Raw genomic sequence first — 14,301 nt, forward strand, 5'->3', positions numbered from 1 at the left:
AAAGATTTATCTTTGAGGATATTTCGTGTTTCTTTGTAAATACTGATTTTGCAATCCAGGAAAATGCACTGCCCCCTCTACCACCCTCCCCCCTTTAAAAATCTAAAATGAAAGAGCTGGGTGCATTTTAAACAGTAGTATTTAGAAATCCTCTTTTACAAATTTGAAAACAGATAGCAAGCTTGAATTCTAATATCCATATAAAAAGAAAACTTTTCTAAGTGGTATATTTATTGCTTATGTGAGTGCATTTAAAATACATAGTTACCAGTTACATTCTTTTCTTTCATTTGCATGTTTCTAAACAGCACTTCATATGAATTTCTCTCCCTTCACCAAATTTCTCTTTTTATTTTTTTTGTCTTTGTAAATAGCTAGAGACCATACAAGCACAGCTGGATTCCCTTACATGATGTTCTCAAAGACTGGTTTCTCTATCACACTCCTGCCACCTCATTGTTTTGCATTGAAGATAAACTGCCAGGTTGTGTTTTCTGAAGGATTCATTAGCTTTCTTCTTGTAAATTATACGGTTTATTGCTTCTTATACAAATAACAGCCAAGGAAGATCATTGTTTTGAGTACTGAAGTTCTAATATACATTCTCCAGTTCTGTGAGCCAACAGCAAGCAATTGTTAAGAACATTTTTGGTTTTTGTGTGGGTTTTTTTGTTTTTTTTTTTTTGCGGTATGCGGGCCTCTCACTGTTGTGGCCTCTCCCGTTGCGGATCACAGGGAGACGTGCAGGCTAAGCACAGCACAGGACGTGCAGGCTAAGCGGCCATGGCTCACGGGCCCAGCCGCTCCGCAGCATGTGGGATCTTCCCGGACCAGGGCACGAACCCATGTCCCCTGCATCGGCAGGCGGACTCTCAACCACTGCGCTACCAGGGAAGCCCACATTTTTTGTTTTAAGGGGAACAAAAGTGAATATCATATTGTTTTTACTGTCCTATTTTTGCTTTATTGCCTGACCTGTTTATTTTTTACATACTTGATGATACTTCTGTGTATCAAGAAGGGTCCATGGATACAAAGTGTAATATGTACCTTAGAACACAGAACTTCTTTAATTACATTAATAAAAATAAGAAAGTAGCCACATTCAATTAAATACATTATGGCCTTTGTTTCCTTTAATATAATGAGTGTATTTTGCTTGGGAAATAATATAGGAAAGAAATTTTAAATAGAGCTAGTACTAGTACATCAGCCAACTCCAGTATGAGCATCTCTGTGCACTTTAATTGTTTCTCTGAGTTTAATGATTTAATAACAGTTCAGGTTTTTGTGTGCTTTTTTTTGTACTGAAAATAATGATTCATTTCAAGGTATGGGAGACAGATTCAGATCATGAATAAAAATAGTTGTAATGAGTGCTAAATGATTATCCTTAAAATTTTAAAACAGAATGTAAAACAAATTTTATGTTCTCTTTTTGTAAATATGTTAATTTCAGCCAAGAAGATTTTTATGTCTTAGAATTAGTTGAACTGAAGTGCACAGTATTTTATGCTACGGATCTATATAAATGTGAGTATGGTTGCCTGCAGAAAATAATATCAGTTGAATTTTTTATGAATGAAATGTCTGCACTATATTATTTCCAGCGAGAAAGACAGAGAGTGAGGGAGGAAAGGAGAGAAAGGGAGAGAGGAGGGGGGAAGAAAATGAGAGAGAGAACAGAGAGAGACAGAGAGAGATTCAAATATGACTTCACGTGAAAGACTTCGATTTCAGAAATATCCTATAGTTAAACAGAACCACTGGATTTAAATCACATTCTTTATATGAGGTATCTAAATAATATGAACGTTAAATGTCTCCCAAATAAATGTTCAGTATATGGAACTTATGCCCTTACTTATTTATATGTGTGCTTGTATGTTGTTGCTTAGAAGGATTAGGTGTTTGGATTATTTCAGAATGTAAATATTATAGTGGCTGTCCATACTTGGTTGATTTGAAAAGTTTTTAAACTCAAACTTCGATTGATAGGATATCTAGAAGACGTGTTTATAATATAATGGGATTTGTTTCCATATGTAGCTTGTGGGATCTATCTTATATTTTTACGCTCTGTTCTGCTGGTCCCCAGAGGAAAGTACCTGACTACTGTAAACATTTTGGTAAATATTCTCTCGGACTTCTTATGTACAAATAAACATACATCATTTCAAGTTGAATTTGTTGGGCCTTCCCAACAGTGACCATATGAATAGGTAGAAGTTTTCATTGGTTTGATGCCAACTTAACTCCCAGTGTAGGTATCTAAGTTAAATGTGACACTTCATAATGAAATTTCCTATTTGTAACTTAAAATAGTGGTAAATAGTTTTCTCTCCATCAATCTAGTTCAGGAAAGTCTGACCAAAGGCATTGAAGGAAGGACAAGTAAGTAGTAGGTCTAATTCTAACTAAGAACATAATTATTCCTGAAATATATTTAATTCCAGATAATTGTATTTCTTAAGCTACCACCATTGTTACAATACACAAGTAAAAGAAGATATCATTCCCAAAGATTATTAAGGTGTGTGTTACATTTTCATAGAAATAAGGTGGGTGGAGCCATAAGTGGGAACTGAAACCTACTGTCTTAGCAAATAAACATGTTTTGTATGAGTGCTTGTCATGAGGATTGAATAAAAATATAAATTACTTGTTAGAAAGGAGTACTACAAATAATATTTGCAATTCTCCAATTATAAAATATGATTATTTTTAAGTAGGAAACACCAAAAAAGTCTTAAAGGAGTAACCTAAAATCATGGACTCTCAACATCCAGAAACAGCTGTTAATGACATTTTGGTAGATTTTATTGAAGGTTTTTTTTTTTTTCTATTCATATATCTTTCTCTACTATCTTTAAGTAGTCCTTCATTTGAATGAGTTACACTTTATTTATTCAATCTGTTGTTGGACATTTAGATTATTTCTAGTTTCTTAAAATACTAAAGAACTCAACTGGTAAAGATCATTATAAATAAACCCTAAACCACATTTCTCATTACTTTATTAATACGGGTTCCCAGAAGTAGGATTATTATGCCAAAAGTATGAAGATTTATTTTCTGTTTTTACTTTTTTTTTTTTTTTTTTTTTGCGGTATGCGGGCCTCTCACTGTTGTGGCCTCTCCCGTTGCGGAGCACAGGCTCCGGATGCGCAGGCTCAGCGACCATGGGTCACGGGCCTAGCCACTCTGCGGCATGTGGGATCTTCCCGGACCGGGGCACAAACCCATGTTCCCTGCATCGGCAGGCGGACTCTCAACCACTGCGCCACCAGGGAAGCCCTGTGTTTTTACTTTTACTGGGATTTTATTATAAATATAAAATTGCCTATATTTTTTTAAAAGTGTTTTTAAAAAAGTCTATTTTGCTCTCTTACTCCCTAGAAATACCTACCTAACTAGTTAGAAGCATTTGGTTTATCTTTTCAGACATCTCATATAAATTCAAATACACACACATCCCTCTTTGTATATGTTTTTATTTATTTACTTTTATTTATTTATTTTTTATTTTGGTTGCTCTGGGTCTTAGTTGGGACAGGCAGACTCCTTAGTTGCAGCACATGGCCTCCTTAGTTGTGGCTGGTGGGCTCCTTAGTTGTGGCTGGTGGGCTCCTTAGTTGTAGCATGTGAAGTCTTAGTTGCAGCATGCACGTGGGATCTAGATCCCTGACCAGGGATTGAACCCGGGCCCCCTGCATTGGGAGTGCAGAGTCTTAACCACTGTGCCACCAGGGCAGTCCCTATTTACATTTATTTTAAGGCCATTTTTGCATATTGATAAATTGTTTTCTCAAAGGTTCATAACAGTTTATACTCTTACCAACAATAAATGAGAACTCACCTGCCTCAAGCCAACTCCATTACCCTCTTCCTCCTACTGTACATTTTATTCTCAACATTTTTTAAAATCTAGGAATGGGTTTGGGAAGAGTGTGGAGTGAGAGTGGGTTGGAGATTGAAGCATCACTAATTACTTGGGGTATGTTATGTTGATAATTCCAGAGGGATAGAAGAGAAAAATTTCTTCTAAAGTCAGCAAATGTGAAAAACAGTTGCGCAGTGTTTAAGCGTAAAAGCACTGAAGTCAGACATTTACTTCCTCAACAAATATTCAGTGACTGCCTATGGTGCCAGGAACTGTGTGTATGCTAGACATTATGTTAACAGTGATGAGCAAAATTAATATAGTTCCTGGCATCTTGAAGTGTAATGTGTTAGACAGTTAAAAAACAAGCAAAATGTAACAACCTAATTGGGAAAAGAATTTGAAAAAGAATAGATACATGTATATGTATAACTGAATCACTTTGTTGTACACCCGAAACTAATACAACATTGTTAATCAACTATACTCCAACATAAAATGAAAAGTTAGGGGCTTCCCTGGTGGCGGAGTGGTTAAGAATCTGCCTGCCAATGCAAGGGACACGGGTTCAAGCCCTGGTCCGGGAAGATCCCACATGTCACGAAGCAACTAAGCCCGTGTGCCACAACTACTGAGCTTCTGCTCTAGGGCCCGCGAGCCACAACTGCTGAGCCCACGTGCCACAACTGCTGAAGCCTGCATGCCTAGAGCCCGTGCTCTGCAACAAGAGAAGCCACCGCAATGAGAGGCCCGCGCACCACAACGAAGAGTAACCCCTGCTCGCCGCAACTAGAGAAAGCCCGTGCGCAGCAACGAGGACCCAACGCAGCCAAAAGTAAATAAAGTAAAATTTTTAAAAAATGAAAAGTAAAAGAAAAACAAGCAAAATATAATAAATTGTGAATAAGTATGGGATGAAAAATAATTGGATTCTCTTAAGAGAAAATAAAAGATAGGACGAAACTTAGATGGTGCATCAAGGAAAGACTCTCTGAGGAAGTGAGATTTGGGCTGAGTCCTGTAAGATGAGTTAGAATGAGGCAATAGCAGAATACAGTGAAAAGCATTCTAGATAGAATGGCCAGTGCAGAATCTCAGAGATTGGAAAAGGCTTGGCGCGTTTCAGGAACCAAAGATCAGTGTGGCTAGAGTGTCATGAACAAGGGAATAGTGGAGTGCTTTTCAATTAGAGAGGTAGCCTGTCACTTCTACCACCTAAATATCTTGCAAATATATCTCTAGGATACTACCTTTTCCAAGCTACCATCATCTTTGCCCTGGACTACCTTGCCTCCTCTAGCCCCACTTCAGTCCAGTCTCCACACACAGCTAATATTTTTAAAACATTAATCATATTAATTACACTACCTCCCTGCTTTAAACCCTTCAAAGACTTCCCATTACACTTCAGATAAAATTTAAGTGTCTGGACCCTCAGGAAAGACTAAGAGTCATATACTAGTTCTGCTGCTTTTTGTGTTGCTTAATTCACTAAAGCTCAGTTTCCTCATCTTTGTGGTGGGAATAATAATAATCTAAATTACATGGGAGTGTTATGAAGGTTAAATGAGGTCATTCATGTTAAACATTTAGCATAATTCCTGATTTGCAATAATCATGTAAGTGTTAGCTGTCATTTTCATAATCACTAAGAAAATGACCAGGTTTTCTGTTGAAATTATTCAAGGTAAAGTTTGAATTGAACTAAAATCGGAGAAAGCTTGCTATGAAGCCCCTTCACTTTGAATTTAGTTAGAGTTCCAATAACAACTCTATTTTATGATAAATAAATTCGAGCATAATGCTCATCTATCCCATTCTTAATTTTTCATTAGCAAGGTAATAGGTGTATTATGGGATAGGACCAGAATCTGAAATGCATTTTTTCTATGACTGTGTTTCTACAAAGCTCCTCTGTCTCTGAGGGTTCTTTTTCTCTAACTCTATTCAATTAATTTTTATCTTTTCTTACCTTAAACAATGGCTTCTACACCTTATTTATTATGCCAGGGGTCTGTAAACTATGGCCTGTGGGCCTAATCCAGCCCACCAGTTGTTTTCATAAAGTTTTATTGGAACACAGCTCTGATGGACAGACTCCCAATCATCTGTCAAAGGTAATGGAATGTCACTCCCGTGACTTACATTATGTGAAATTCTGTCATGCTACCAAACTCACTCTAGAGACTTTCTCCCCTCTTGGCTTTGAAGAAGCAAGCTGCCATGTTGTAAGAGGGCCTGTGGACAGAACCACAAGACAAGGAACTACGGGTGGCCTGTAGGTGCTGAGGGCAACCAGTAGCCGCCAGGAAGCTGAGGCCCTAAGCGCTCTGCCCTACAGCCACAAGGAGATAGATCTGGAAACAACTTGTGTGAGTTTGGAAGTGGATTCTTTCCCAGTCAAGCCTCCAGAAGAGAACACACTCCAACTGACTGTGACTGCAGCCTTGTGAGATCCTACGTGAAGACCCAGACTCCTGACCCATGGTAATTGTGAGATAATAAATGTGTGTTGATTTGAACTTCTGATGTTAGAGTCATTTGTTATGTTGTGATAGATAACTAAAACAACAGCCATGTTCTTTCGCTTACTTATAGTCATACAGTCTACGGCTGCTTTTGCACCACAACAGTAGTTGCAAAAGAGAGCATATACCCAGGAAGCCTAAAATATTTACTACCTGGCTCTTTACATGAAACGTTTGCAGACCCATTCCTTATACCGTGCTGCTCTAGGGCACCTCTAGAGGAATATAGCAGTTGGTAGATACATAAATCCATAAGACAGGTGTGGTATATATTTCTGTAGCATCACCTTTATTTTAATTTTTGCCAGCCACATGGCCATCCAACTGGAAATTATATTTTTCCATGCTCTGTAGCTACTGCAGCCATATGACTAAGTCTCACCAGTGAAATATGAGTGAAAATTATATTCATCTTCACTTTTCTTTGCCCTTTCTATGACTGAAACATAGATTTGAAGCTAAGTTAGGTTTGACTGAGCAGATAAGGATAATGCCTTAAGGGGTAGAGAGCAACAAGATGGAAGGAAGCTGGGTCCTTGATTATCCTCATGGAGCAGTACTGCTGATACACCCTTGGCCAGCTGCTGCCTCCAGACCCTTACATGAGAAATAAAACATCTTGTTTAATGACTATATTTGGTATCTTTTTAATATAGCAGCATAGCCTATAGCCTAACTAATATGGGAGGTAACATTTTAATTAGCCAGTAATTTAGAGCATGTATATTTTTAAAGAGAGATGAATATTTTACAGCATATAGTTGGAAATACATACAAAACTCAAAGAGAAAATGGGAAACTTCAAAAAAAAAAAAAAAAAAAAAAACACTGTGCTTGCAGGCTGCGACTTCAGGCTAAACTCTCAGAGCTACTGAGAGGATATATGAATCCCCACCCCCAGTGTTGCTACTTGGAAGGGAAAGTTTAAGAAACCATAGGTGTATGTTGTAAATTTCCCCCAACATCTTTACATACTGTCTTTTCCACTGTTGAGGATAAGGGCCAGGATATTTCTGACTTGTTCAGGCTCATTAGTCAGAAGCTGCTCAGGAATTAGAATTTAAGTTTCAAATGAATCAATTTTGCTTCTCTAAAACTTTGATTTTTGTCGTCATTATGCAAATAGTTCTACTCAATACACCAGCCTCATTTAATGCTAAAATTAGAAACACATTAATTTGAGGGATTTTATAGTAAAGCTTAATGGCATTTATAATTTGGGAGAATTTCAAGGATTTTATCATTGCTTCCTTCCCCCTCCCGCCCCCCTTCCCCTGTCATACATACTCTTGAATCCTATTAAAGGTCTTTTGCTTTTGTCTGAAGTGTGAGGTTGTACTAGCTGACCGAAGACCTATGATCCAAATCCAAGTGATGGCTGTTCTCAAACTTGCTTTGTTTTATTTGAAATAGAAAGTTATTAGTTTTTATTTGAAAAGAAGTAGTCTGCAAAGACAAGAAAGTTGAAGCAGGTCCAGGCTATATAACAGTAAGGAAGAGGATGCTACAGGATTAGAGAAACTGTTTTAATCTCCAAAGCAGGAAAAATAATGAATATATAATAATGTTCCCTTAGTAAAACTAGAGTTCAGTCATTTTTAGCTTCTTTTAATGGGAGTATGAGAATCTCATTCTATAAATGACTTGTTTTTTTTTTTCAAAACGGATCTGTTTTATTATTTTTTTTCACTGAAGTAAAATTGCTATACAATGTTGTATTACTTTCTGCTGTACAATGAAGTGAATCAGCTATATGTATACCTATATCCCTCCCTCTTGGACATCCCTCTCACCCCACCCCCCCATCCCACCCATCTAGGTCATCACAGAGCACCGAGCTGAGCTCCCTGTGCTATACAGCAGGTTCCCTCTAGCTATCTATTTTACACATGGTAGTAATCTTCCAATTCGTCCCCCGCTCCCGTTCCCCACCAGTGTCCACATGTCTGTTCTCTACATCTGTATCTCTATTCCTGCCCTGACAATAGGTTCATCTGTACCATTTTTCTAGATTCCACATATATGTGTTAATATACAATATTTGTTTTTCTCTTTCTGACTTACTTCACTCTGTATGCCAGACTCTAGGTCGATCCACATCTCTACAAATGACCCAATTTTGTTCCTTTTTATGGCCGAGTAATGTTCCATTGTATATATGTACCACATCTTCTTTATCCATTCATCTATTGTAGGACATTTAGGTTGTTTCCATGTTCTGGCTATTGTAAATAGTGCTGCAATGAACATTGGGGTGCATGTGTCCTTTTGAATTAAGGTTTTCTCAGGGTATATGCCCAGTAGTGGGATTGCTGGGTCATATGGTAGTTCTATTTTTAGTTTTTTAAGGAACCTCCATACTGTTCTCCATTGTGCCTGTATCAATTTACATTCCCACCAACAGTGCAAAAGGGTTCCCTTTTCTACACACCCTCTCCAGCATTTATTGTTTATAGACTTTTTGATGATGGTCATTCTAACCTGTGTGAGGTGATACTTCATTGTAGTTTTGATTTGCATTTCTCTAATAATTAGTGATGTTGAGCATCTTTTCATGTGCTTCTTGGCCATCTGTATGTCTTCTTTGGTGAAATGTCTATTTAGGTCTTCTGCCCATTTTTTAATTGGGTTGTTTGTTTTTTTGATATTGAGCTGCATGAGCGTTTGTATATTTTGGAGGTTACTCCTTTGTCCATTGCTTCATTTGCAAATATTTTCTCCCATTCTGAGAGTTGTCTTTTCATCTTGTTTATGGTTTCCTTTGCTGTGCAAAAGCTTTTAAGTTTCATTAGGTCCCATTTGTTTATTTTTGTTTTTATTTTAATTACCCTAGAAGGTGGGTCAAAAAATATCTTGCTGTGATTTATGTCAAAGAATGTTTTTCCTATGTTTTCCTCTAAGAGTTTTATAGTGTCCTATCTTATATTTAGGTCTTTAATCCATTTTGAGTTTATTTTTTGTATGGTGTTAGGAAGTGTTCTAATTTCATTCTTTTACATGTAGCTGTCCAGTTTTCCCAGCACCACTTATTGAAGAGGCTGTCTTTTAATGGGAGTATGAGAATCTCATTCTATAAATGACTTGGGTTTAAAAAATTTTTTTTTCTTCAAAGGAATCTAGGTAAACGAAAGAAGGGATATAGTATTATATCCCTTCTTTATAGTATAATATATACTATATATATTGTACTATATATATATATATATATACTATATATATTATTACTATATACTATATATATTATAGTATACTATAATATAATATAGTATTAATAGTATTTTTAATAGTTGTATTTATTTCTGAAACTGAGTATTAAAGAACACAATACATCCTTCCTGCATTGTTTAAGGAAAAGTCAATAGTAAGGTTTTTCTCATCTTTAATAAATGTAGATTTGCTGTGAGGCGTGGAGCTCAGTGATGTCTCAAGGTCTTTCCCCATGTCTCCTTGCTTCTAAGATAAACAGATGTTCTTTGTGCTCTCTTTCTAGTCCACAGTTCAGATTCTTCCTGCAGGTTCAACCAGGCTACGTATGAACAAAGCAAAAAGCTGTCCCCAGAAACAGGCTGCTCTCACACTTTAGCATTAGAAGGTTCAGTGTTTCTCCCCATCCAGGAATGCAGTTTTGCTTTGGCAGCAGAGCACAGGAATTTTCCAAATGGTCAGAGATAGTAGTGACTCATAACATCCCAGACCATGTGCTCCATTTTGCAGTCCAGCCTCTCTGTTATGTGCTGATGTAAGTAGTCCTGTGAACATCGGGGTATTTAAGAAATATTGGCTGAACGAATTAATGGAGTACATTAATAGTTTTTCTCCCTCTGCTTCTTTTATTTGCACGGTACCATCTGAATTCTTAAAAACAAAACCATCATAAACCTAGATTTCAAATGGCTTTAGGTGTTCCACTGGGGAGGATCACCTAAAGTCACTGAACCTTTCATTCACCAATGAAAGGAGATATATATGAGTAGAATAAAAGCCTGATAACCTGCCAGATTTCTTCTATCCAGAATGCTAGAGCCGGTTCTCCCACTGCTGTGAGATTTATGGTGGTCATGAAGTTGACCTAGATATGCTTCTGGTACTGATGCTGCAAAGTCTGAAAAACAATCACGCTCCTACCAATTCAGAGTCGATGTATGTGACAGGGTCAAATGGAGTGCTCCAGGAAGGCATCAGCAGCATTCTGATATTGAGATGTATGTTAAGTATGGATAGATTTTGTGAGCTCATTACCCAGGTTTTAATTTCCTATTGAAACAGTTGTCTTGATTAAGATACACATATACACACTGCTTACAAAGAGGCTTTCCTTACTGATGTGGGTAATTCAATGACAAACTTTTAGAAAGAAGTCTCCCCTTACATGACACAGATTGTTCCAAGTCAGCACGCGTATACAGCCTGGACAAAAATCTGAAAAAGTTCACATAGATAATGCAAAATGCATTTAAAAAAACGCGTGTCCTATCCAGCTCCTCCGTGAGCCCACACACCGGCCCCCCGACAGTGACTCACCCATGCCCCCTGCCCCTCCAGTTTGCCCTTCTGACACTGTGGGTATCCCAAGCCTTCTATGAACAGTGGCATTCCCTCTGAACTGGACACATCTCGTCACTGGCTGGAGCTTACCTACCTGCCAGAGAGTTGCTTCCTGCTCTCCCAGTGACTGTAGACCAGCTCTGTCTTGGGAAAACCAACAAATTTCTCTTCTATCCAGTAGACTTCAACTACCTTCTCTAACCAGGTATGAACCCCAGCCTTGAGATGGTGGGGGGATCCCCTTCCAAGTTCAGTCTTCCTTGGGCTCTCCCTCAAACCTGTGGTACCCTATAACATTTTTTGAGAAGTAAAAAATCCTCCTGTAATTAAATAATTACTCCTTATTTCATCAGCTTTCTAAGACTAAATTACATGTGTTTCAGGCTTTCCTAAAGAAGCCACGTCTATTTCATAAGCTTCTCTGTATAGGATTTCAAATAGAGCATGTTTGTGGGAAGAGGGTGAACGTTTCATAGGGGACGGAATGTTTCTATTTCTTTACCTACTTTCCTACTGTCTCCCTTTCTAGCTCCTTCACATCTTTTAAGGGAGAATGATCTGCCATTCTGTTTGGTTAATTATAAAATATTGGTTGATGTTTACTGATGAGCAGAGTGCTACAAAAAGCCCACGTTTGTGCAGGGGTGACGCTCTCTTGCACTCCCTGCTTTTGCTCCGTGGGTTGAACTTGCCAGAAGCACCAGGGGAAGAGAGCCTAGCCATCTTTCTCTGCCTCAGAAAAGCATCACTGCTTTAGTTTTGTGCCACCTGGCTGGCAGCGACTAGGGATGGTCCAGAATTTGAGCCGAAGCTGATGTGTGTGGGGTAGGAGGGTCCTTCTCAGGCCTTAGGAGTGAACCTCGCACTCTAACCCAGCCTGATCAGGCTCTGAAAGGTAATAATAAAGTGTTACTTTGTTTCTCATTTGCTATCAGTCTTTATCCAGCTCCCTTGGTAATGTCAAGGGTTGAGGAGTGATTGGCAGGACAAGATTTGGGTGTTTGGAGGTTCTCTAGTCGAGTGCCATTAAATGCAATCACAATTTCTCCTCTGTCCCTTTTCTTAGCAAATCTGTCTTATTTTTCTGTGGTAAACATGTGTAGAGAGCTATGGACAGAAATATCAAAGGCATCATTCATATCTCAACTCTCAAATGGGCACTGAGTAACAGAAGGCTTTAAAATCAGTGACTGACTCTCTCTGAAGAAGACCAGCTTGACATTCTTAATAAACAAAATACACACTTCTGTGAAAACAGAGGGGAGCCGTTGCTAAGTCAGTTTCAAAGGCCACAACAGACCGATGAGACCAGTTCAAGGGAGGATGGAAATTGACCTCACGTTCACCACTTCCTCTATTTTTCTGAGAACTTGAACTCCAGCCTTTCCCTCAAGCTCCTTAGGAAGCTAAAGAGGTATGGAATGTACCTTTGATAGACTGACATGATTCTGTCTTTTGATCATTTGCTGAATTTGTGGAAGGAAGAGAACGGTTGAAAACTGGCCTCCTCTCTTTCCAGGCTAAGCGTTGACAAAGCAACACAGCTAAGGAGGAAACTGAGAAGAAGAGAGGATGAGATATTAATTGACTGATCAAGTTACCCTTACATGCTCCAGTAACAGATGTCCAAGCCACTTCAGGGCTACCTTTGTGCCTCCTTTTCTAAATGTGTTTAGTTATCTGCAAGTGGGGCTGATTCACATCATATGAAACCCACAGGATTTGCTTCAGGCAGGGGAATGATTGAATTAAAAGCTTCTTCCATATGTTAGTTTCACCCTGAAGTATTTAACCCTTACCAGTGTGAATCAAAAGCAGAGCAAACTGATTTTGCAATGCCAGTTGTTTCTGCCTCAATTAACCACTACCTTGTGCAAATTGATGGAAGTGCTTATTGGCTGAACCTCATCCACATTTAAAATGTGTTATAGGCAGGAGAAAAAAATTTTCTAATTATGTTAATGACGTTTAGTGTTAAAAAACATGCAACACAGTGCTTGGTGTCAGTTTATCTCTTGTAAAAATAAAATACAGTGTGTGTATGTGAAAAAAAAAAAAACCTACAAAAAACATGCAACCTTTCAGTTCCGTGCAGGGGGCTCTGAAATGTCCCAGGATATGTTCAGAGTAATTAAACTTGCTTGCCTTTTTCTGCTTCTTCAGGACTGCCATTGTGGGAGAGGAGAGGCCGATGGCAGGAAGTTCCTCTCCCAGACCAGTCAGCATGTCCTCAGATTTCATCCCCTCCAGTTGTTCCCAGCTTCCTCCCCACATGGATCTGTAGCAGCCCCAGGGTAGGCTGAGTGGAGCCGCAGACCACCAGGAGCTTACCCTTTATGCAGACAGAGACACCTCAGACAGACTCAGACCTCACACAGCAGTGCCCAGTGTCCAGACAGAGCTCTGCTCTATTCTGTGGGGGTTCTGCTCCCAAAATACAATAAATCGATGAGTCAATTAGCAGTTGCTTTGCATGCATACCCAATTTCTTCATTTATTATTTTTTTTAAAGGGAGTAATGGAGAAAGGAATGGACAAAGGATTGTGTGCGTGGGTGTGTTTTAAGGTGTTATATGTAACCAAAAAATGGATTTTAGTAACCCTATGGTTATCATACTCATACGGGCAAGACCTTAACTGGGCAACTCTGCTTTTTCATTCATTCATCTATACATCTGTTTATCCACCAACTGTTTAATAGGCTGGCAAGTGAGGTCCTCTGGAAGCTCCTTGAGTTGATAATACCATAAAGACATTGCCCCAGGGCCTCAGGAAGAGGCTGATCAGGGGGCCAAGGGGCTCTCCCTACTGACTCCTCTGCAGCTTTCTGGCCGAAAGATGGGGAAATACCAGTGGGGCCTCTTCTGAGGAGCTGCGGTCTGTCCTTGCTTGGTCAGACACATCTTTACCTTAGGCTTCAGCTCCTCACTTAATGTGACTGTCAGTAAGTAAGTAAAAGAGTACAGGTCTGGTAATAAAGACTGATTAACTGCCTGCTTTGTGCCAGTTCGTGTGCTAGGTGTCATGGATTCAAAAGAAATAAGACAAGGTCTCATGTCTTCGGCGTTAATACCAGGGGAACATCACGCAGCTTGGAGGGACAGCACATGGAATACTGAATACAGCTAACAGCCATGCCCATTGGAAACGTGAAGCGCTTTACAGTTTACAAAGCCCTTCATACTCCTCATCTTACTTGATCCTCACAGTATTGTTATTTAGTAAATTGGACAAGTATCATTTCCATTATGTAGGTGAATAAGCTGAAACTGAGACATCTAAGTCACTTGCCTGAGAGTACACAAGTTGTGCTCAGAGTTCTGACGCCTGGTTTAAGGCTCTGTT

At 38.9% G+C, this 14,301-nt stretch overlaps 1 protein-coding gene across 1 annotated transcript in view; it reads left to right on the forward strand.

Annotated features, from left to right (window-relative positions):
• COMMD10 (COMM domain containing 10) overlaps positions 1-6,405 on the forward strand; it is a 176,088-nt gene extending 169,683 nt beyond the window's left edge. Inside the window, exon 7 of the mRNA XM_081233749.1 lies at positions 375-6,405. Coding sequence (XP_081089875.1) covers positions 375-413 — 39 coding nt within the window. The 3' untranslated portion in view covers positions 414-6,405. The remainder of the gene's footprint in view (positions 1-374) is intronic.
• Positions 6,406-14,301: the final 7,896 nt, after the last annotated feature.

The sequence above is a fragment of the Mesoplodon bidens genome (assembly GCF_964165515.1).
Source record: "Mesoplodon bidens genome assembly, chromosome: 4".
Lineage (NCBI taxonomy): Eukaryota > Metazoa > Chordata > Mammalia > Artiodactyla > Ziphiidae > Mesoplodon > Mesoplodon bidens.